The 25,524-nt window shown below is 44.4% G+C and overlaps 1 protein-coding gene across 2 annotated transcripts in view; it reads right to left on the bottom strand.

The window, feature by feature from the left end:
* Positions 1–25,524, bottom strand: part of ARHGEF40 (Rho guanine nucleotide exchange factor 40) — a 170,998-nt gene that overhangs the window by 15,072 nt on the left and 130,402 nt on the right. For both annotated transcript variants that reach the window (XM_073554765.1, XM_073554766.1), the window contains exons 17-18: positions 2,998–3,168; positions 1,791–1,968 (exon numbers count right to left, since the gene is read on the bottom strand). In XM_073554765.1, coding sequence (XP_073410866.1) covers positions 1,791–1,968; positions 2,998–3,168 — 349 coding nt within the window. The remainder of the gene's footprint in view (positions 1–1,790; positions 1,969–2,997; positions 3,169–25,524) is intronic.

The following is a 25,524-nucleotide window of genomic DNA, read 5'->3' as shown; positions in this document are numbered from 1 at the left end:
CTGCATGTGACCCAGCAAAATCAGACAAAATCACATATGAGGGCGAGTCGTTCCACTACAAAGTTCTTTCACCATAGTATATGGTGTATACGGGCCACATGGTACTTCTTTTTCCACAGTGAGCCAGACCAACAAGCAGTGGCTCTTCACTATGGTGTACACTATTTTGAGTAGCAAAAAAAGACAGTACTCTGGCTGCTTCCCAGAGAAAAAGACCATCTAGGAGTGACTTCTCAGCACAGTGCACCAAGTGAAACAAACCAGACTGTACCCTGACCGATTCAGACCAACAGGCAAAGATCTCCCCGTATGGCATATCGCGCATGCGGACCTAAGTACTGTATACTGTCCCTAGTTCCAGAATGAGTCAGACCAACAGGCAGAAAGACCTCTCATCTGTGACATATCATGCAAGCGATTGGGACAGTACTCTCTCTACCTCCCAGGGTAAGGCAGTCCATCTAGCTGAGACCCTCAGTATAGCATCTCACACAAATGAAACTGATTACTCTCTGAACACTTCTTAAGGTGAGTCAGTACAGATACCGAAGACCCCATCGGTGTGAAGTATTGCATAAGCGAACCAGACAGTTCTCTGACCACTCTCCACAGTGTGTCAGACCAAAAAGCATTTACTGCTCATTATGACGTTTCCCACAGGCAATCTAGGCGATGCTGTAAGGACTTTCTACAGCAAGTTATATCTAACAGGGACCTCTCAGTATGGTGTATCCAGGAAATGTTCTAGGGTGCTTCTCAAGCCACCAGTCAGAGTCCGTACTCCGGCAGAGCCCTCTTGCAGTCCGGATAGCCTTGCTCCAGCTTTATTGCTGGCAGAAGTTTACTCCCACGTGGACTCGAATTTCACCCTAGTCCATTCCTCTAATAGAGGAATATGGGTGACTGTCTCACTCAAGACACTCATATTATTTTGCAGTTAAATGATTCTGACACGTTACATATTCTTAAATTCTTCATCAATTATATAGATCCTTTTTTCTCGCATCTTTTACCACAGATACAGACACTAACAGGAGTGCACGGAAGTCCTGTTTTCAGGTCACTTCATACGCTCTTTTCACCTGTCCCACTTTAGTAGACTTCTCATTCTATTCGTAGATCCCCAGATCCTTTACACTCACAAGCACAGCACCCCTTTCTTAGGCTCGGCTGACAGACAAACTAACAAAGCCCCATTCTGTGGCAGCTGACTCATGCTAACTCAGTCTCAGGTAGTATGCACCTTATACCTTTCTTCTTGAGAAAGAGGAGGATCCTTCATGGAGGACATGGAATTTTAGATAGTGTTCTCAATCATCTGTCTCTTGATCTTACCGGGGAAGGGAAGGTTACTTTCGGTGGCCTGATGTGTGTCTGTTCTGTTGTCTTGCAATAGGGCTTTGAAGGCTATGTTGCCACCAGTGAGTTGCTGAACAGGGCAGTGTGTAGGTACATGGTGGAGCTCAAAAGCAGAGATGGCACCCACTCCCTGTGTTGGCAATGCTTATCAGAGGAGGTGAAACCAGCACAAGGAGCAAGTGCCATCTTGGAATCTGAGGCCCAGTGCGCAGCTCCACACTGCTCTGTTCAGCAACTCACAGGCGTTAAACACAGGACAGGCTCTCCACTATGGTGTATGGGCAAAGTAAAGAGCAGGTTCTTCTGCATGTGGACACCGTGGACCACATAAAACTACATCATGGGCCGGATTTAGTCTATGTTCCTTGAGATTCACACATGTGTCTTAGATGGTTTAATTAAATGAGAAATAACATTGAATAAATGTGTACCTTTGCTTAGCCCTCCTTGATCCCACAAGAGTTTTGTGATCTCATTAGTCCAAGTCTCTTTCACATTTGAAGTCTCCGCTTGGAGAAGTAATGTCTCACGAGACTTTTGACGACGAAACCAAAGCTCAATTCGAGTGTCTCCCTCTCCAGCGTTCTCTGTAAGACCCATGTCAGCTGTCTAAACGAGAAGATGAATATACAGTTTATTACCATTGTTTTTACATTATATAGATGAAAATTGATTATAGTCTGTTCAGCAGAATATTGCTGCGGACACACGCAGAGGTCATGCTGTGGCTTTTAACCACAGCAGCCCTATAATGCTATGGTATTTCCTGCACAATTACTTAATCTTGCAGGGTAACACCGGTTTCCCCTATAAGACCAATAGGTGATTGTGCAGAAGAACAGAAAACTGTCCGCAGAGGCACAGGGTTAAAAGCCACAGCATGACTGCTGCGTGTGAATGTAGCCTACGTGGTTTCTCATTATGCATGGTTTCTGAACATTAAAACGAAAAATTCCCGTTTGATAACTATTTTTGAGCCTTATCTTCTGTATTTCCTTACATTGTCCTACTCAGCCAAGTGGCCTCACATGAGGTTACTGTGGTCAGTATGGGCACTCTGACAGGTCTGTGGTTAAAAAGCTCTACAGGCAAAATTCTATGCACTGTTTCTTTCATAACCAACATTAACTCTTTCAGCAGCTCATGCTATAGTACAGTAGCTATAGTAGCCCTTATAAGGGATTGGACCACATTGACCAGTCTTCGTTCTTAAAAAAAAAAAATATTACTGAGTCTTGGATGACTATGACCCTATCACCTGTCATTTTAAAGATGCTTTAATCCAGTCATCTAGCCATCACAATTTGGTCCTTGTTAAAGTTGCTCAGATCCTTATGCTTGACAATTTTTTCATGCTTCAAACACACATATTAAGCCTTTTTAACTACTGCTCCATAACTAAAAATATTCCTTAAAAATACTAAGAAGCATTTAAAAAAAATGTGAAGGTAGAAACCTCCAACTATTCTGTGCTGTCACATTATCTAATATATTGCACTTGGGTTATCAATTTCTGCAGAGATGTCCCTGCCCCTGCCAACACAATGTTACATTGTGCTAAGTACATAGATCTTGACGAAAGAAGTAATAACACTATTCAGTTGTTCATGTTATTTTCCTTCATTTCAGATTTCTTACCTTAAAAGCTTGTTTAAATCCATATGTCTCCAGACCTCCTTCTGCTGTCTTCAGTTTACTCAGAAGCAGAAGCTTTTGGAACAGGAAGACATGTCGCACGGACTTCTTTCTTCCAGATAAAACAGTAAATACATCCTTAAGCAGGAGGCGTCCGTGTTCCTTCTCATCCACCTAAATATGAACATAAGACCAAATATACAGTAAACCTGCAATTAGGAACGCTTAAATAGTCTAGCAAATAAAAAAGTGTTGTATTCTCCGGCAGGCCAATAGCTAATAAGGCTGATGCATGTTAATTAGATAGATCAAAGAGTGATGTGTGAGTGTAGGTTCTCACAAAAAAGCAAAGGGGAACTTTGTATAGCTTAGAGGGAACCAGTCAGGTCCTTTGGCTTTCTCACACTACTACTAGAGAGATCAGGGTGCAAATGTATTTATTCTACAGGGTGGGCCATTTATATGGATAGACCTAAATAAAATGGGAATGGTTGGTGATATCAACTTCCTGTTTGTGGCACATCAGTATATGGGAGGGGGGAAACTTTTCAAGACGGGTGGTGACCATGGTGGCCATTTTCGATCCAACTTTATTTTTTCCAATGGGAAGAGGGTCATGTGACACATCAAACTTATTGAGAATTTCACAAGAAAAACAATGGTGTGCTTGGTTTTAACGTATCTTTATTCTTTCATGAGCTATTTGCAAGTTTATGACCACTTATAAAATGTGTTCAAAGTGCTGCCCATTGTGTTGGATTGTCAATGCAACCCTCTTCTCCCACTCTTGACACACTGATGTCTTTTTACATCAATTAAGGAATTTGTCCCTCAGACCTTTTCCTTAGGCATCACAACACAGAACCAGACCCCAATCAGAGGACTACAAAAACATTCACACTCCTTTTCTATGAACTGGTCCAATATTTATGGCCACAAATGTTTATCCATCTCCCATAATGATAGTTCTGCTTCATGTCACTTGTCTGATCTATTGCATTTTTTGTGCTGTGTATAAACATGTGATTCTTCAGATTTTGTATTAGTCTATGCCTGATGAAGAGACCTGAGTAGTCTCCAAAGCTTGCAATTTACCATCTTTTCAGTTAGCATTAAAAGGTATCAACCACTGAGGACTCTCAATTCTAAATATTTTTCTATCTACTGGCTAACACGGTACAAAGATATACATCTTTTATATGTTAGAAATTCCGAGGCAGAAGCAGTCTAGGGGAAGAGACGCCTGCAGGACTAGTCCTCCTCCATTTCCATATATTATGATTGGGAATAAAAATATGTAGCAGTTTGGCACTGTCAGGGGACCTTGTTAAATGTGTCATACAATTGTGCACTGTTACTGCAACTTTTCTTTCCTCTCTCATTAAAGGGAACCTGTCAGCAGAAATAGCGCTGTATACCTGCAGATACGGGGGGGGGGCTAATCTGCAAGTTAACAGCGTTATGATGCTGCCAGGCACCTGCATGCAGCCAAATGCAGCGGGGAGAAAATGATCTTTATTCGGTATTCGGTCATAGGGGCGGCGCCGGTTTGGTCACTGCTCTGAGAATACAGAGAGGCTGCTGTAACCACACCCCCGGCCCTGACTGAAAGCCGGCCGCAATGTAGAGCCAATGTCAGTCCGGGCCGGGGGCACGGTTACAGTGACTGAACCGGTGCCGGCACTGCCCCTATAACTGAATACCGAATGCTGGCGGGGAGTGTTCTGCCCATTTTGTGCAGCTAGATATTTTTAAGTGCTGTTCCAGCTATTGCCAGTAGGTGTCATAAGTTGCCCTTCTCCTTTTATTCCTATGTTTGGAATTTTCTGTTCCCTGAATGGTTAATTGTTCAGAACCGCCCCTTCTTCTAGCCTTGGTCAACAACATGTAACCATTCTCCAGCATCTCCTGAGCAGCCCACATGTGTTTAGCTCAGCTCTTTGTAAAACCATTGCTATAACAAGCGGATTCCGGTAAGGATAATGCAATTATGAGCTATGCATCTATGTTAGAAGCCATAGTGCAGCCCCCCCATGATGTTTTCAATGCATGCTCAGCTCCTGTGATGTTATTTTACTGCATGTTTGTTATAAGCATTCTCTAGTCATGCAGCCTCTGTTCAGTGAGTGTAAGCTGGCAGCCATTAGTGTGTAAGTTATCTTTCTCCTTTGCTGCTGTGTATGTTATATTGCTCAGCTCTTATATAATGCATGATAGCAGCATCCTGTATCATTGCTACTGTTGTGATAATACTCTGCATTGCTATTACCTGCCAGTATTCGTGTATTGTATACTGTCTACTAGTACTGATATGCTGTATTATCTGTCTTTTATTAGTTTTTACCTGAATCATCCACATTTTGTACAACAATCTGCTGAATTATCCCTCTGTTATCATCTCCCATTGTTGTCCATATCATCCCAATAAATAATAGACTTAAGCACCCATACAGTCTTGTTTCTGGGAGTGGATGAAAGGTTAAGCCGTATGCTGGAATCCACACAGCGTCAAATGTGGAAGAAGGCAGAACAGGGAGAATAAATATAATTTTCTTCCCGCTGCATTCAGCTGCGTGTAGGCGCCAGGCATCTTCATAACGCTGTTAACCTGCAGATTAACCCCATATCTGCAGGTTAACATTGTTATTTCTGGTGATAGTTTCCTTTTAAAATAAAAAATGATCAAGAAATTGAATGTCATTTTGCAGAAGATTAGTTTACTTCGCGCTTTCATATGGTCACAGTCGTTTCAACAAAACTATGCATTATAACAAATGGCACTATACAAGCTTGAAAAGGCATAAATGGATGCCGATTTATGTCTGTTTTGATTTTAACCATTTTTGAATAAAGCCCTGGCAGTTGTTACATTTGCTCGAGTAAACTTCTTCTATTGCATGAATCAATAGTACAAGTGAATATAAGAAAAATATCCCATTAAGTAATCATCTGCTTTCACCATTTATGAGCCACTTCTTCCCCTCCCCTTGCCTCCTGAATACATCATCCACTCTAAAAAACAGCTTAAATCCATCTTGGTTAAAACTAGATGGACTGCCAGCACACTGAAGAATCAGTTTACAACTGAGTTCCCTATTGAAGTCTATAAAGAGGGGAGACGAAAGAAGCAGAGTGAGACACACGGAAAATGTGCTGTTGCTTTCCAGTGAATGGATTTTATCGTTACAATAAAATCCTTTTCTAGCCACATCCATAGGGGGGACATAGAAACTGTGGTTATAGCAATTGCCACTAGGAGGCAGTCACTAAGTAGCAATAGGAGAAGAAAAGGAATGCTTACCAGAACCAGATCCACATAGCATCCAAGATCTATTGAGAACAATACTCCTCTGAGGAAAATTAAAAAAGTGAGGAAAATGGATTTTAAAGATAGAGGAGAAAAATTGATTTTTTTTTGCTACTGTATGTCACGAGGACGCAGCAACCAAGGGACATTCAAAATCAGTCTATAGGGGTGAGAAAGCATGGATGTGTAAAACCAACCATCTGAAAAGACATTGTAGAATGGAAAGAATAAGCTGAATGAACTCTGAAGAGGATTTGTTAACCTCTGTACAGACTTGTACAGTATCTCAGTTCACACTTGTGCAGAACAAGCTCCGTTTCAAGGTTCCACTATCGATGTATCAGAATGGCCACACACAGGAAGGAAGCAGTACACTCTGCAAAAGTAGATACATTAAGGTGGAAACAACGTAGAGAAAAGAAAAGGAAAAAACCCTTTAATAGAAAAGACTCAGAAACACAGCTAAATAACCTTGTCTCCTAGGGGAGGAAGTGACTAAATTGTCTTAATTCACATAAAAACGCAAGGACAGCATGTTTAATGGCTAATTCACAAGGAAAATGGCTACCTAGACTCTGTTTTCTGTGTTAATCATATATTGGACTCCAGTCTCAAAGAGAACAACACTTGTTGTGGTATAAAAGTTGGACATCCAAGGTACCAAACTAAGATTTAGAAGAATCAGAAGGAAGTGGTAACTCTAAGGCTGGGTTCACACGTAGCGGAACTCTCGCGGAAATTACCGCTAGAGTTCCAGAATTCCATTCCGCGGGAAAATCTTATTTTAAATTCCCGCGATTTTCCCGCAGAAAAACTAGCATTTTGCAAGCGTAATTAGCTTGCAGAATGCTAGCGTTTTCCAAGCGATCTGTAGCATCGCTTGGAGAACTGATTGACAGGTTGGTCACACTCGTCAAACATAGTGTTTGACAAGTGTGACCAACTTTTTACTACTGAGGCCGCCTATGCAGCATCAGTAGTAAAAGATAAAATCTAAAAAATAAAAAATGGTGTTATTCTTACCTTCCGACGTCCCGCGCAGCCTTCCCGCCTCTCTCCACGCTCCCGTTCCCAGTAATACTTTGCGAAAATGCCCGCGATGACGTACGTTCTCGCGGGATCGGGACGTCTCCCGCGAGATTTCGCGATCCCGCGAGAACAGACGTCATCGCGGGCATTTTCGCAAAGGATTACTGGGAACGGGAGCGTGGAGAGAGGCAGGAAGGCTGCGAGGGACGTCGGAAGGTAAGAATAACAATATTTTTTATTTTAAATTCTATTTTTTACAGGGATATGGTACCCAAAGCCTGGAGGACAGTCTCCTCTCCTCCGGACCGTGGGTACCATCCGCAATTGTTCTGCTTACTTTTCGCATGGTGGGCACAGCCACATGCGGAAAGTAAGCAGAACAATGCATTCCTATGGGTGCGGGATCACCGCGATTCCGCAAAATTAATGAGCATGCTGCGTTTTTTTACCGCAAAGCGATTCCGCCGCGGTAAAAACCGCAGCATTAGCACAGCATTGCGGAATCCCAGAGGAATGCATGGGATGCTTATTTTTCGAGTTTTCACGGCAAAATCGCGCGGCTAAAACCGCCGCGGAAACGCGAAAAAACGCCACGTGTGAACTCAGCCTAAAAGAAAATTTTTTAGTAAAAAACTATACTAAAGGCAACAGTCAGACAGGTAACCTAAAAGGGTAAATGCCTAGACAGAGCATCTCTCGACCAAGAAAAAGCGTAGACCTTAAATAGTGATCAGGGAGACCCGAACATAGAACAGACCCTTATGGAAAACTGTTACAGACAGTGTTGCAGAGAGTCTTCCTGGAGTCTCAGGAAGTCAATTAGCTTGGTGTTGCTATTCAAGGCCTGATCAATAGACTGATCAGAAAGTGGACCAGATATAAGGGTCAAGGCAGAGTGCACTATGTAAGAGGCCAAAAGACTTTATCCATTAGGTTATAGGTGGCTCACCTCTATCTGAGACAAAATAGAATAAGGTGGCCTGTATCACGGATTGAACAGTGTTAAGAGAGTCACAAGCTAACTAAAGCAGAATATTACTGGGGTCCCAAATATAGATTTCACCCAACAGGATAATATATGGGATAAATCAGAGAGAATGGGCTGGGCTAAGGAAATCTTAAAGCGAACCTGTCACCAGTTTTGGCTGATGATATACAGCATTCTATAATGTTGTATAAAAGCCCCCAATCTGACCAGTAAGAGTAGAAAAATAACTTTTACTATACTCACCAGTGGGGTCCGGTCCGGGAGGTGTCGCTCTTCTTGGTCCGGCGCCTCCCATCTTCTTGCGATGTCATCCTCCTTCTTGGTTTGTGTTGATAACGCATCCCTGCATCATCCACAGAAGTCTCCTCAGCATTGTGCTCCTGTGCAGGCGTACTTCTCTTCCCTGTTGAGGGCAGAGCAAAGTACTGCAGTGCGCAAGGGCCAAGAAAGCTCAGAGAGCCTGAGTGTGGAGTGTGTCTGAAAACTACCAGACTTTCTGAGTTCTAATGAGGAGATTCTCACTCTAAAAGAATATTCCTGGTCTCAACTGTGGCCACGACCAGTGTGGCTGGTTTTAGGTAGAAGTTACTCAGGTGATGTCAGACAAGATGGTCAGGGTAATCTGAAGAGTTCCTAGTTAATTGAAGAGCTCCAAGTCTTGAAAACACGTTTGACATAAGGTCCTGGGATGGAAACAGATTTAATGATGGAATACACAATTGCTGTCATGGTTTGGTGGTTCAATCCAGAGTTTCAGCCCTTCAGCTATGGCAGGGCTGGGCAAACTGCGGGCCACATTTGGCCCTTTGCTTGTGCTTGTCCGGCCCGCGAACAGGCACGAGCAAACAGACTAGAACTAATGTGTGTGGGCCAGGTGGCAATACAGCGTGCAGTGAGGAGTCTGAGGAGGGTGGAGAGAAGGCGGAGCGGCCATGGTGCAGCCTGCATAAGGATTCAGAGTGGGGTGAAGAGGAGGTCAGAGCAGCCATGGTTCGGCCAGCATAAGTGTTCAGAGGGGGTGGAGAGGAGGCGTAGCGGAGGGCGGAACGGCCATGGTATGGCCAGCATAATGATTCAGAGGGGGGTGGAGAAGAGGCGGAGCTATTCAAGGTCCTGAAATTGCTGTGTGTATCTGACCTGCATAGAGACACGTAGAGATGCAGGTCGGATGACCACAGCATGCTGCCATTGACTCTCTCAGAGCCCTGACTTGTCACAGTGAGCACAGCAGCCTCAGTGCACCCCCACTACACAAATCTGTAGTTTTATGAAAGGTGTCATGATAGCAGTGCTGGGTGACCGGCACTTCTGGGGTTAATGTTCTGATCTCAGTGCAGACTCTCACCTGAACACCTGGGACCTATTATGGTGGCCTCTCATTGGTTCTGGGGAGGCTTCTTATAGCCTCAGGAAGCTCCCATCCCCCGTCAGTTATACTTTCGCCCTTGGCATTGTGTGGTGACCCCTGAGTGTGTTAGTGCTGTGTTCTGGTTGCTTGATTCTCTGTGCATGACTTGGTCTGTTCTCTGGATATTGCTTTGGATTCTGCTTGGTAACTTCTACGTCTGTTTGGTTTTTGATATCCGCTTGGCCCTGACTAACCGTTCTGTCTCATCCCTGGTACTGTACTGATATCTTGTGTATGACCGTTGGCTTTGTCTGACCTTCCGTCTGTTTATCCCTCCTGTACCTCGCTTGCCTGTATTGTGCTTGACCACTGCTTTGCCTGACTCTGAGTTTTCTACCTTCTCTGAAAGCAGGACGCTAAGCCCCGCCCCCTTGCAACCACATGACCGTAGGTTCTGTGCCAGCTTGCTAAACTTCTACATTCGGGTCCTGTGCATCTTTATTTTCCGGCTGTTCTTGTCCCCAGGGGTCCCTACGGTGCGGGTGAGTCCCTGCTTAGCGGAGGCTGTACGCCGGCGCTGTCAGGACCTTGAGATTATAACTGACCATTAAGTTTTTTGGGGTTTGTTTATGCAGAGTGTTATGGATCCCACACAGTCTCTGGCTGACCAGATGATAAGTCTGAGTCAGATGTTTCAGGGTTTATCTCTGGAGCAGCAAGCTCTGGCTCGTTCTCAGCAGCAGGTTTCTGAGACAGTGCGGGGGGGCTTTAGCTGCTGGGTCTCTGGGGGCTGGGGCGAGTGATGTTGCTTTGGTGTCCCCAGAAACACCTGTTAAACTGCCTGATTTTTTTTCTGGAAACAAAAAGGAGTTCAGGGTCTTCATGGAGGGGTGCAAACTTTTTTTTAGTTTGAGACCACGCTCCTCTGGGGATGATAGTCAGAAGGTTGGGGTCATTATGTCTCTGTTAAGAAAGGTCCCCACAAGCTTGGGCTTTCTCCCTTTCTCCCACTGCCCCTGAGAGAGTGTCTGTGAATGCATTCTTTGAGGCCCTCGGGCACATTTATGATGAGCCTGACCGAGTGTGATTGGCAGAGGACATGGTGATGAGTGTCTGTCAGGGGAAACACTCAGCTGAGTGGTTTTGTACTGAATTCCGCCGCTGGGCCGCAGAGGTCTCTTGGAACGACGCCGCACTTCGAGGACTATTTCGCAGAGGCTTGTCCAAGCGGCTGCAGGATGCCTTGGCGTTACATCCCCCACCTAACTCGCTCGATGACCCAGGCTGTGCGGATGGACCACAGGCTGCGGGCCAGAGGGGTGATGCAGGTGGAGACTCCATTGTTCCCCAGTGGAAAAGAGACTGCCCCTGAGCTCATGGATGTAGGCGCCCTCTCCCTGAAGGATACGGAGAGGAAACGCCGGAAGGACAAGCAGTTATGCTTTTACTGCGGTAAAACGGGACATTGGAAAAGGGAGTGTCCTGATTGCCCGTCTTCAACCCGGTCGGTGGGAAACGACTAGGTCTGGGTAGTCAACGGGGAGACTACTCAGACCCTTAGGTACCCTTTTCCTCGTTTTCTAAAGTGTTACTCCCTGTGGAACTGTTTGTGGACGGTAGTTCTTTTTCCTCTACAGCCTTCGTGGACTGCGGGTCATCGATTAATCTCATTGACTCCCAATTGGTCACACACTGCAAGACAGTTAGGCTCAAGGTTCCGATCAAGGTGATGGCCATTGACTCCTCTCCCCTCACTAAGGGGAGGGAATTCTCTTTATGTCTGACTTGTTTCACTCAGAGTGGGCACTACTCATGTGGAAAACCTAAGTTGTTTTGTCCTGGACAATCTACCTGCAGGGTTGGTGTTGGGCATGCCCTGGTTACAATGCCATAACCCAGTTATTAACTGGAAAACGGGGGAGATTGTTCAATGGGGGTTTAATGATTTTAAGTTATGTGATAAATCCGCACTGCTGGTTGAACCTGTTAAATCTGTGTCTGTATCATCTGTCAAGCTGGAAGGTATTCCGGAATGCCTGAAGGACTTCGAAGATGTATTCTCCGAAAGCGAGGCCGAGACGTTACCGCCACATAGACCCTTTGACTGCGCTATTGAGCTGGTCCCGGGGGCTAAATTACCTAAAGCCCGTCTGTTTAATTTGTCCGGTCTTGAGCGCTTGGCTATGAAGGAGTACATCGCTGAAAGTCTGCACAAAGGACACATACGTCCTTCAGTCTCACCTGTGGCGGCAGGTTTCTTTTTTGTAAAGAAAAAAGATGGCGGATTACGTCCCTGTCTAGATTTCCGGGAGCTTAATCACATTACTGTACGGAATACGTACCCCCTTCCGTTGATTCCTGATTTATGTAACCAACTATCAGGGGCAAAGTGGTTTTCTAAACTGGATCTTCGGGGGGCATATAATTTGATAAGGGTCCGAGAGGGGGATGAATGGAAAACCGCGTTCCTCACGACCGAGGGACTATTTGAAAATTTAGTCATGCCGTTTGGTCTTACCAACGCCCCCGCTATATTTCAGAATTTCATCAACGTGGTATTCTCGGATCTCATTGGTCATTTTGGCGTTATCTACTTAGATGATATTTTGATATACTCCTCCGACAAGCATTCTCCTTTGGAACATGTACGGACTGTTCTCTAAAGACTGAGAGAAAATCATCTGTATTGGAGAAATGTGTATTCTGTGTGCAAGAATTGTCTTTTTTGGGATTAATTGTATCCGGTTTTCGCATGGACCCCAAGAAGGTGCAGGCCATTGCGGATTGGGTGCAACCCCGAGATTTTAAGGGTCTTCAGCGTTTCTTGGGGTTCGCCAATTATTACCGCAAATTTATCCAGTAGTTTTCGCAAGTGGTCAAACATCTCACGGATCTAACATGCAAAGGTGCGGATGTGAGAAATTGGTCCTCACTCACAAAAGAGGCCTTTGCGACGCTGAAAAAATGTTTTATGTCTGCTCCTGTCTTGGTACACCCAGATCCTTCCAAACCATTTGTGGTGGAGGTGGATGCCTCCGAGGTGGGTGTGGGGGCAGTGTTATCCCAAGGGCCTGCCACTCTAACCAAACTCAGGCCATGTGCCTTCTTTTCTGGGAAGTTCTCTGCTGCTGAAAGAAATTATGATCTGGCAATAGAGAGCTTCTTGCGGTCAAGTTGGCGTTTGAGGAATGGAGGCACTTTTTGGAGGGGGCCAGTCACCCGGTTACTGTGATCACTGATCACAAAAATTTGTCTTACATTGAGTCTGCTAAAAGATTAACGCCCAGACAGGCCCGTTGGTCACTTTTTTCTCGTTTCCAGTTTACTATTACATTTCGTCCAGGGTCAAAGAATGTCAAGGCTGACGCCTTATCTCGTAGTTTTCACCCTGTGTCTGTCCCTGAGCCACCGTCCTCCATTCTGCACCCTGGGGTGGTGTTAGCAGGGATCTCGTCTGAATTGGAACGGGAAATTGAGGGGGCCCAGTCCCTGGCTGCTGCGACCAAGCCAGGGGCAAGTTGTTTGTCCCAGAGCAACTTCGCCTTAAACTCTTGCAAGAGTTCCACGAATCCAAGTTGTGTGCTCACCCTGGTATATCAGCCACGCGACTGGTGGTGGCTAGGATCTTCTGGTGGCCTACTCTTGGTTCTGATATAAAGAAATTCATTTCTGGTTGTGGGGTCTGCGCTCGTTCTAAAAGCTCCCATAGCTGGCCGGCGGGGGAGCTGATGCCCTTGGAAGTTCCCGAAAGACCGTGGACCCATCTGTCCATGGATTTTATTACCAATCTTGCCTCTTCCAGGGGTAATACGGTGGTATGGGTGGTATGGGTAGTGGTGGACAGATTTTCAAAGCAGGCTCATTTTGTACCCCTGTCCGCATTACCTTCTGCTGAGACCTTATCCAGATTGTTTGTGCAGCATGTGGTCCGCTTGCATGGAGTATCCCTGAATGTGGTGTCTGATCGTGGTGTGCAGTTTGTGGCTAAGTTTTGGCGTGCTTTCTGCAAAAAATTAGGGATATCGCTGTCCTTTTCGTCTGCATACCATACTGAGAGTAATGGTCAGACGGAACGCACTAATCAGTCTCTGGAACAGATCCTCAGATGTCTGAGTTCTGCTGACTGGTGTGATATACTGCCGTTGGCTGAATTTGCCTTCAATAGTCGGGTGAGTCAATCCACTGGTATGTCCCCTTTCTTGATCAACTATGGGTTCAGTCCTCATTTTGGTGAGTTTTCTCGTCTGGATTCGGGGTGCCCCGGGGCTGAGGACTCTGTTCAGCGGTTAAAAGAAACATGGGCAGAAGTCCAGCGGCGTGTATCTAGGTCTCAAGGCAGGTATAAGTTTTTCGCGGACAGGAAACGAACACCTGGTCCCATGTTTCAGGTGGGAGAGAAAGTTTGGCTCTCCACGCGAAACATTAAGTTAAAAATTCCGTCAGCCAAGTTGGGCCCCAAATTCATTGGCCCGTACAAGATTGTGGAAAAAATCAACCCAGTAGCGTACAGGCTGTGCCTTCCACCCTCTTTCAAGATCCCTAACGTCTTCCAAAAATCTCTACTGAAGCTGTTTGAAGCAGTCCGGGGAGAATCCGAGTCCGCTGCTCCTCCGGTTTCGGTTGAGGGACATGTGGAATATGAGATTGATCACATCGTAGATTCTAGGTTGGTATGGCGGTCAGTACAGTACCTAGTTCATTGGAAGGGGTATGGGCCGGAGGACAGGTCCTGGGTGCCGGCCCGGTTGATGCATGCGGATCGTCTGGTTCGGGCTTTCCATGCTAGATACCCGGGCAAGCCTGGAGGTCCAGAGGCCCCCCGTTGAGAGGGGGGTACTGTCATGATACCAGTGCTGGGTGACCGGCACTTCTGGGGTTAATGTTCTGATCTCAGTGCAGACTCTCACCTGAACACCTGGGACCTATTATGGTGGCCTCTCATTGGTACTGGGGAGGCTTCCTATAGCCTCAGGAAGCTCCCATCTCCCGTCAGTTATACTTTCGCCCTTGGCATTGTGTGGTGACCCCTGAGTGTGTTAGTGCTGTGTTCTGGTTGCTGGATTCTCTGTGTATGACTCGGTCTGTTCTCTGGATATTGCTTTGGATTCTGCTTGGTACCTTCTACGTCTGTTTGGTTTTTGATCTCTGCTTGGCCCTGACTATCCTTTGTCTCATCCCTGGTACTGTACTGATATCTTGTGTATGACCGTTGGCTTTGTCTGACCTTCCGTCTGTTTATCCCTCCTGTACCTCGCTTGCCTGTATTGTGCTTGACCACTGCTTTGCCTGACTCTGAGTTTTCTACCTTCTCTGAAAGCAGGACGCTAAGTCCCGCCCCCTTGCAATCACATGACCATAGGTCCTGTGCCAGCTTGCTAAACTTCTACATTCAGGTCCTGTGCATCTTTATTTTCCGGCTGTTCTTGTCCCCAGGGGTCCCTACGGTGCGGGTGAGTCCCTGCTTAGCGGAGGCTGTACGCCAGCGCTGTAAGGACCCTGACAAATGGCAGGTTTCAGGTAATATTAGAGCAAGATATTGGGCTTCATACACATGTGACATGTAGAGTGCACGGATCCACATGTGCATCGGGCTTACATCTGTTATTACAAGTTAAAGGGGTTGTCCAGAGTTGGGACTAAAGTCTGTAGTCAGTGTGTGACACAGAATTCTACATGTGAATGCACATTTCTCCAGGAGCGAGGAGACAGTTGCGCGACCGCAAGTATGTGATTTGCGCACTCCCGGCCACATATCAACTGGATCGGCTCGGCCTTGATTAATGCAAGTGTATTGAGCGAGGGCGGACACATCTAGCCAAAATGTGGTCGGAGGTATGCAAATCACGTACTTGTGGTCACACAACTGCCTGCTCACAGAGAATGCTGACAATGCACACACTGCACACTGTGAGGATTTACAAATCTGCCCTTACATAGAGTTACTGCAGACTTGAGCCCCAAGCCTGGACAACACCTTTAAATAAGGCACATGTATAGAAATGACACTCAATGTGAAAACGCTATTATCCTGCAGATAAAGGTTTAGTCTGCAGATTAATAGTGTTCTACAGCTGTGCAGCCGCATTGAAAGCTCAGCTATGGGAAGAAATGAACTTTAATCCTCCCAGCAACCTCAGGCTGAGACACGGTTACAGCCACCGCTCAGTACATGGTAAGCGGCGGCATGTCCCGATACTTTGACAGCTTGCTTTGCAGTGCATCAGTATACACCTAGCTGTACTGCTTCCATCTGCCGCTCACCATGTACTCAGCAGTGACTGAAGCCACGTCTCTGACTGAATGTCAGATAGTGCCGGTAGGAATAAAGTAAATTTCTTCCCGGTTGCTGGGCTGTCATTGTAGCAGCTGAATGGCTTTCTAAGGGTACGTGCAGACAATCTGTAATAGCTCTGCAGGTTGGACGTTGTGTACTTGTGCAGCATCAAAACCGCAGCGGCCAGATGTTACAGCACAGTGGATTGAATTTCAAGAAATCCCATGTTTACTATGTGTCCACAGACACCCTGTGGATCACCGCTGACACTGACATGTGGGCGTTCAGGTCCACGATATGTCAATTTGTCTTGCGGAGACGTGAGCCTCCATAACAGAAATTTCACCAATACAATGTATTGGACGCTGCGAATCCACACATTTCAGTGATCACATGCGAATTCACCTGCGTTCAATAGACGGCAGCACTTTGGACGCAGCGTCCAAAGTGCTGCAACATCCAGATCGTGGGCACATAGCCTAAAGCTATTTACCTGCAGACTATCCCCATACCTGCATATAAATAGCATTATCCGTCATGACAGCAGCCTTCATGTGAAAATGACATGGGTACACGGGGCTCAGAATGGAAGAAGAGTGCCAGTGAAGGAAGTAGAAGTGTACGTTATTATTTCATGATATTTTCCAGTTATGAGTTTTTGGCCTCTAATAGCCAGTATTAGGTCACAATAATAAAATAGGATGTTATGCACCCTCTCCAATTCCATGGCCACCTCTCTGCCTTTGCTATGGTCTCTAGTTACTGACTGCAGTGGTGACAGGACAAGTGCAGCAGACATCACCTCCATGAGCTGCTGATCTCTGTGAGGTGTAGTTGGGCTATCACTACTGCAGCCAGTAAATAGAAATCAGCGCAGTGGTGAAATGGTAGAGCTAAATTTGAGGTGAGTAACATCATATTTTATTATTTTATTCCAGCGCTGGAGATTAAATGCTAGAAACTTATAACTGGAATACATCATGAAACGAGTTGTCCAGCCTTTTGGTTACAAGTCTACAGACATTCTATGTGACTACAGACTTGTGAATCCTCACAATACGTGCACTAGACCCTGTGAGGATTCACGTCGCCGGGTGGACAAATGACCACAAGTATGCAATATGCAATCATTATATCACTAGTTAAAGTATGTTATGTTAAAAAGACAATTAAAGTTGTGAAAATGTGCTTGCTTTACTGTAGGGGTAACATACGTTGACTAGCTTCTAGTAGATTTTACTATAAAGCTTATTGTAACCTGTATTCTTACCCGTATATACACCTAATTAAAACCGTATTTTCAAAAACAATAAAATATTGAGCTGAATTAAGTTCAGACGATTGGTTCGGCCCTCCACAACTGTCCCAGTTCCTCATGTGGCCCCTTGGGAAATTGCTCACCCCTGAGCTAAGGGGTTTACAGTAGTCATGTACCTGAGAATATACCCAGTGAGAGGGGTGATTGAAGGATGAAGCTGGAGGGGAGTTCAGGAGAATAGGAACTTGAGGCCCACTCTTTCTTGGGCTAACAGAGTCAGCTCTATAAAGAAATCTGCCAAGCAAGAGACCCCAATAAGCATAATTTATAAGGGTCTTATCCACAGTGAGTCATAGAATTATAGTGACCTTGAGAATGATCATGCAGCAGTCCAGTTCCTTGAACATGGCGCCCGGGAACCTGGATTCAATGAAGAATGCATTACAGAATGCTGTAGATAAGCCCCTGATGGCAGTGGCCGCATCTCATAGGGGAAAAATGAGGTGACAGATTCCCTTTAATTGGCTGTTATTTACTGGGGCTGCTACTAAAGCTGTATGCTACAAAGTGGCTAAGAAAATCCAGAAATGACAGAGGTCTGTTGCTGCGAGGAAGAAATTGACAGAAGAAATCTAACCCCTGATCAGAAGGTGCTCAGCCAATATCCATAACTGGATGGTTAAAAGAAATTATCAGCTCAGCTCCCTGCCAATCCTAGTGGCAAAAGTGTGGCCTAGACCTTGAAAAATATAGGGGCACAATTTTTGTAGCCGTCCGGAGCGCTTTCTGGCTGATGTCAGTGCCACTGACCAAAATGGCCCCAGGAAGAGGAGGTGAGGAGAAAGGGACTCAAATAAGCATGCAACCTTGATGGAAGAGTGAACTAGGCCACCAGGAACAAGGTCTGCTGCCAGTGTCCCCGGATAAGACTTTGTTAATGTTTTGAAAATGCAAAGACACAGCAAATAGAGCAGTTGGGAAGGGAATTGCACCAGTATGCACCATCCAAACTGCAGAGTTAGAAAAAAATCCTAGTACAGTGTTGTATTGTATCATTAGCTGCAGACAAACATCGACAGCTCCTTTAGGAAGGAGGGCTTGCTTGGTAGTGGAGGTCCCAAGTGGCTGCCCTGTCGGGTAATGTTGTTAAACACAGCTGGAAGTATGCTGTATAGGGGGAAAATGTGGCCCTGTCAGTGGCTGCATAAACTTGCTGATATAAGTCATGGGCAGAGGTTTGAGTAGCCGTGTAGGAGATTGGGATTGTCCATGGGAGTTGTGTATGACACCATAATCACCTAACCCTGCTTATTCACCTCATCTTCATCCTCTACACTTCTGCTCCACCAGTGAACCAGCGGGGTCACCCCCCTTAGTGACTTTACCTCAGTCAGGAGAGTACACTAGTATGGTGAGGGGAGCAGGCAGGAATGATGGATGACTCCAATGGCTGGATGGAAGTAGGGTAGTTATGGCTGCCCTGTTCAGCCATGCCTCCTTTGGCCACTAAAGTACAACTGATTCACATCAGTGACTGCAGGAGGGGTATAGCTGGTGTTTGGCAAACAGTTAACTATTTAACCCCTTAACGACCAGGGGTATTAGGTTTTGCATTTTCGTTTTTCGCTCACCTCCTTCTCAGAGCCATAACTTTTTTACTTTTCCATCAATATGGCCATGTGAGGGCTTGTTTTTTGCGGGACGAGTTGTACTTTTGAACGACGACATTGCTTTTACCATGTCGGGTAACAGAAAACGGGAAACAAAATTCCAAATGCGGTGAAATTGCAAAAAAGTATAATCCCACACTTGTTTTTTGTTTGGCTTCTTTACTAGGTTCACTAAATGCTAAAACTGACCTGCCATTATGATTCTTCAGGTGACTACGAGTTCATAAACACCAAACATATCTAGGTGTGGTGAAAAAAAATGTCAAAGTTTGTAAAAAATTAAAAAAAATTAAAAAAATTGCGCCATTTCCAAGACCCGTAGCGTCTCCAATTTTCGGAATCTGGGGCTGGGTTAGGGCTTATTTTTTGAGTGCCGATCTGACGTTTTCATTGATACCATTTTGATGCAGATACGATCTTTTGTTCGCCTGCTATTGCATTTTATCGCAATTCTAGCTTTTCGATTTTTTTCTCGCTACGCCGTATACTGACTGGATTAATTATTTTTATATATTGATAGATTGGGCAATTCTGAACGCAGCGATACCAAATATGTGTATATTTGATTTTTTTTATTCTTTTATTTTGAATGGGGCGAAAGGGGGGTGATTTGAACTTTTATTTTTTTTAATTTTTTCAATATTTTTAAAACCTTTTTTTAACTTTTTACTTGCTTCAATAGTCTCCATGGGAGACTTGAAGCTGAAGTTGTTTGATCGCCTCTGCTACATAGAGCAGGGCTGTAGCTCTGCTCTATGTAGCAGATATGCTCACTTGCTATGAGCGCCGACCACCAGGTGGCACTCATAGCGATCCAGCAATGATAACCACAGGGGTCTTCTCCTGATCCCTGGTTGATATGTCATGTGACACGGGTGCCAATGGGAGGAGGTAATGGCGCGCTTCTTGTGCATACATGTTAAATGCCACTGTCAGAGTTTGACAGCGGCATTTAACATGCTAACAGCCGCGGTTGAATCGCAATTCCACCAGCGGCTGTTCTGGGCACGTCTGCTGATCAGATCAGCTGTCATGTCCCGGAAAAGGTGCGGGCTAATCGATGGAGCCTGCACCAAACTGAGCATGTCCATGATATGGTGTCTTCCCACTGGTGCTCGGATGTCAGGTGCTCTGGGGATGTGGCAGCTCCAGATTGGCCTACAGGCAAGGTCCTGTCTGTCTGGACTTGAGCAAGGTATAAAAAGCTCTCCATGGCACACGCTTGTGTGCTAGTATCTTGTGTGTTTGGTGTGTTGGTGGCTTCTAAAGCACCCTGTGTGCACGTGTGCCGCAAATAGTACTGCGAGTGTTGGTCTAGACAGGCAGTGTAGGGTGGGAACTCCCGCTTGAACTTAGCATCTGCAACCACCAGCTTAGTCTTCCCTGGGGGGTTTAGTTATAGGGTTCCCAAATAGTATTTTTCTATACGCCTGTGCAGTCTAACAGGGTATAGTCCTTTTTGCTTTGCTCCATAGTACCGCTCTGTGGTGTAACAGAGCTTGGTACTTTGTCCTCTGTGCACACTGAGTGACTTTTAACTCAGTGTGCTTTAAGTGTTTTCTCGCAGCCTTGCTCTGCCATTGTGCTGGCTGTGCACGGTGGACCCTGGGTTGCGAATGCACCTTATAATAATTTTTTAATTTGGTGCGTTCCACAAATCCTAACATAAGTAATAACATAATAAAGCATTAAACATAGCTTTATTACTTAAAAAATCCAATATATTTCAAAAGGCACATTCTACATGAAACACAGTGCGCATTCCAAGTCATAAGAATAAAACATGGTGAACTCATTCAGGAAAAAAGTAAAGAAAAGCATACCTATAACTATAACCTTCTTGACTTAAGAAACCATTTACAAGGGTTAGAAATTTTAGAATATATTATTAAGTGCTCAATTCACAATCAGTTCTCATACATTAGCCATAAGGGCCTGAGGAGGATCTCCTGTCTGTGGGAATCTGATCCATAACCTTAATACCTTTTCAAACTTATCTGGGCATTTCTTGTTTTTATAAATAAAATTTTATAAAAATAAATTAATTTATTAAAATATATTAAAAAGATAGCACTGTGTTTATCATTTTAGTCCACATACAACGGTTCGGAAGACGTCTGTCCATCCAACATGTAGCAATTGGCTTCTGAGCTATGAACAGAGATTTTCAGAAATATAAGAGTAACACCTTCACTCTCTTCATCCATAATACCAAACAAACCTAACAGATGAACCATTAAGAACTTAATATTTAGGATTGCAGATAAGAAATCAAGGTACTAAAGATTGGACACTCCCATGTCATGTGCCAAAAATCTGTATTCTGAAATCCAGCATTTGAGAATTTCTGACTTTCCACTATAGGCCATAGGGTTTCTAAATCTATACAATCCCCCAAATAACTTTCAGGGGTTTTTATCCTTTCGACTTGGGTCCATGGTCTTACATATTTAAGCTGGCTTAACATGTAGTATAGAAATATATTGGAAAGCAACACAGAAGCCAATTCTTTAGGTCTTTGTAGTTTTGTCAGTTGCAAATTAGACCTAGTGGAACCTCATACAAAAGAGACAATCATGTAATCTAGGGATTTAAAGAAGGATTTTGGTATCCATGTGAAGATATGTTCTACAGTAGAATATATAAACATTTAGCTTGGATGCCCATTTTGATCAGATTGATCCTACCTGCTACAGAGAGACAAAGCGCACTCTCAGGCCCAACACCACCAAGTTTAATAAACTGGATCTACTGGGAGGATTTTGTCCAACTTATTAATAGACCGGAATAGCCCCCATAATGATCAATCAGCTCTACAGTCCTTGGGATGGTAGTATCGAAAAAAGAAACAAATAATAATAGTTCAACTGCATACAGCACAAGACCATCCCCCCCCGATTTGTCACTTAACATCTATAGATTTCGTCTGATCTAATACGGGTAGCCAGTGGCTCCATTGACAACACAAACAGTAAGGGAGACAAGGTGCGTCCTTGATTTGTACCCCTTAACAGAGGGAAATAATCAGATACTACATCATTTAGTTAGATAATTGAAATCCATTTTATGAAATTACTTCCGAAGCAAAATGTATGTAAGACTTCTATTAGGAAAGGCCATTCTAAGAAATCAAACGCCTTGGCAGCATCTAGAGTGGGTTCGGAAAGTATTCAGACCCCTTTAAATTTTTCACTCTTTGTTTCATTGCAGCCATTTGGTAAATGCAAAAAAGTTCATTTTTTTCCTCATTAATGTACAGTACACTCTGCACCCCATCTTGACTGAAAAAAAACAGAATTGTAGAAATTTTTGCAAATTTATTAAAAAAGAAAAACTGAAATATCACATGGTCATAAGTATTCAGACCCTTTGCTCAGACACTCATATTTAAGTCACATGCTGTCCATTTCCTTCTTATCCTCCTTGAGATGGTTCTACTCCTTCATTGGTGTCCAGCTGTTTTTAATTAAGCCCTTAATGACAGCCAATACGTCTTTTTATTGACCTGAGATATAAGAGAATATCATCCCCACACAGGTGACAATCCAGCAGCTGTCGGCTGTCCACTATAGCTGACAACGTGCTGTATCACAATCGATCAGTGTTGGCACCGTCCGTATCTGTTTAACCCCTTAGTTGCTGCTGTCAAAAGTGACTCTATTGGAAAAATGGTTAAAAGATTGTGGGGGCTTCCGCTTTAATCTAATTGACACACCGAGATTATGATTGTGTGGTCCTGATGTTTGCCATAGCAGTTCATCGCCAAATAGCGGCCATAGGGCCCCATCACACATAGCGAAGTTTTGTGACGTAACAACGATCTCATCAGCGAGATCGCGGTGTATCACAGCGATCAGCGACCGGCCCCCTTGCCGGTATCGCTGATCGCTGTTGGAAAGCCCTGGACATTTTTTTGGTCGCTGGTCTCCCGCTGGCCAGCACGCATCGCTGCCTGTGACAGGCGGGAGACCAGAGATCAGCTGGGTTTCTAAGCACGGCGCTGTGCTTAGAAACCCTCTGTGTACCTTAGTTACCAGCGCGCTGATGCAGGGAGCTGGTAACTAAGGTACACATCGGGTTTCTAAGTGACGCACGGGCGCTGGGCGTTGCTGGTCCTGATCGATGGTGAAGAGTCTCCTGGATATAGTGGTCAGTTCAGAAGTTAGCGACATTTAGGTGGTAAACAAACACTTTTTCATTCCGGCTATACCACTTTTCATTAATTCCTGAAAATCACCTGAAAGGTTAATAAACTACCTAACAGAAGTTTTCAATATGTCAGGGGGTGCCGTTTTTAAAATGGTATCACTTTTTGGGGTTTTCCAATATATAGGACCCCCAAAGTCACTTCAAACCTGGATAGGTCCCTCAAAAAATAAATTTTGTAACTTTACTTGAAAAAATGAAAAATTACTGCTACATTTTTAAACCTCCTAAAAGGCTAACAAAATAAATTAGTGTTTTAAAAATGGTGCTGATGTAAGGCAGACATGTGGGAAATGTTATTTATTAATGTTTTTGTGTGGAATGACTAGCTGGATTAAAGGGATAATCATTCAAAGTTTGAAAATTGCAATTTTTTTACATTTTGTCAAGTTTTTGATATTTTTTTATAAATAAACACAAAACATATCAACCTAAATTTACCATTATCATAAATTATAATGTGCCACGAAAAAAAAAAAACCTCAAAATCAATGGGATTTGTTGAAGCATTCCAGAGTTATCACCACATAAAGTGATATTAGTCAGAATTTTAAAAAATGGCTCCGTCACTAAGGGGTTAAACTGATAGTACTTCATCTGTAAAGGCACACACCTGTCTATATAAGGCCTCACAGCTCACAGTGCATGTCAGACCAAATGAGAATCATGAGGTCAAAGGAAAGGCCAAGGATCTCAGAGACAGAATTGTGGCGAGGCACAGATCTGAACAAGGTTACAAAAGAATTTCTGCAGTACTCAAAGTTTCTAAGAGCACAGTGGCCTCCATAATCCTTAAATGGAAGAAGTTTGGGACCACCACAAGTCGTTCAAGCCAAACTGAGCAATCGTGGGAGAAGAGCCTTGGTGAGAGAGGTAAAGAAGAACCCCAAGATCACTGTGGATGAGCTCTACAGATGCAGTAGGGACATGGGAAAAGTTCCACAAAGTCAACTATCACTGCAGCCCTCCACCAGTTGGGCCTTTACGGCAGAGTGGCCAGACGGAAGCCTCTCCTCAGTGCAAAACATAGAAAATCCCACATAGAGTTTGCTAAAAAACACATGAAGGACTCCCAGACTATGAGAAATAAGATTCTCTGGCTGATGAGACAAAGATAGAACTTTTTGGTGATAACTCTAAGCGGTATGTGTGGAGAAAACCAGGAACTGCTCTTCACCTGCCCAATACAATCCCAACAGTGAAAACATGGTGGTGGCAGCATCATGCTATGGGGGTGTTTTTCATGTGCAGGGACAGGACACCTGGTTGCAATTGAAGGAAACATGAATGCGGCCAAGTACAGCGATAACCTGGATGAAAAACTCTTCCAGAGTGCTCTGGACCTCAGACTTGGCTGAAGGTTCACCTTCCAACAAGACAATGACCCTAGGCACACAGCTAAAATAACAAAGGAGTGGCTTCAGAACAACTCTGTGACCTTTCTTGACTGGCCCAGCCAAAGCACTGACCTAAAAAACCCAATTGAACATCTCTGGAGAGACCTGAAAATGACTGTCCACTACCGTTCACCATCCATCCTGACAGAACTGGAGAGAATCTGCAAGGAAGAATGGCAGAGGATCCCCAAATCCAGGTGTGAAAAACTTGTTGCATCATTCCTAATAAGACTTATGGCTGTACTAGTTCAAAAGGGTGCTTCTACTCAATACTGAGCAAAGCGACTATGTGATACTTGCCAAATAGCTGCAATGAAATAAAGAGTGAAAAATTTAAAGGGGTTTGAATAGTTTCCAAACCCACTGTAAGGAATCCAGAGTGCAGTCTTCCCATCTAGAGATGGGAGTCGGGTCGAACGAAATCGGCCGATTATCGTGAAAAGTCGAAGGCCGACTGAAACACGAAACCCAATGCAAGTCAATGGAGAAGCAAAGTCGGCAGGGAGTGGAGGACAGGAAACACACCTACAGTGCCCTTTTGAATGCCAAAAACATCAATTCTGATTACTGAAGCTTTTCAACCTTAATTTACTTCATAATACTAGTTACGCACTGAAAAATGGGGGTTATTTGGCTAAATTTGTGGGGGGGTAGGGCTGGCACCAGGTTTTTATGTGCCATGGGCCGAAGAGCGCCCCTTTAACACATACCACAACTCATGATGCTCCGATACCGCAGAGAAATAGCGGCATAATACAATGAAAAATACTTTACTTTTTACATCTCATGACTGATATCAATTTTTAATAGCTCCAAAAACAGACAGTATATTACTCCATACAGTATTATGGCCACCGCATATTGCGCTATACAGAGTAATGAGGCCCATATATTTCTACATACAGAATCATTGGTCCCATATAATGTTTGAAACCGTATATGATGAGCTCCACATAATGCTACATTATATGTTGGTCCCCATGAAGCTCCAATGTTTTATGGGCCCAAATAATGCTCCATACATAATGGGCCCCATTTCTAATGCTCTAGTGT

Source organism: Dendrobates tinctorius, unplaced genomic scaffold (assembly GCF_039654945.1).
Source record: "Dendrobates tinctorius isolate UK_male_01 unplaced genomic scaffold, ASM3965494v1 ptg000213l, whole genome shotgun sequence".
NCBI classification, from domain to species: Eukaryota; Metazoa; Chordata; class Amphibia; order Anura; family Dendrobatidae; genus Dendrobates; species Dendrobates tinctorius.
This window is presented reverse-complemented; position numbering and strand designations above follow the sequence as displayed.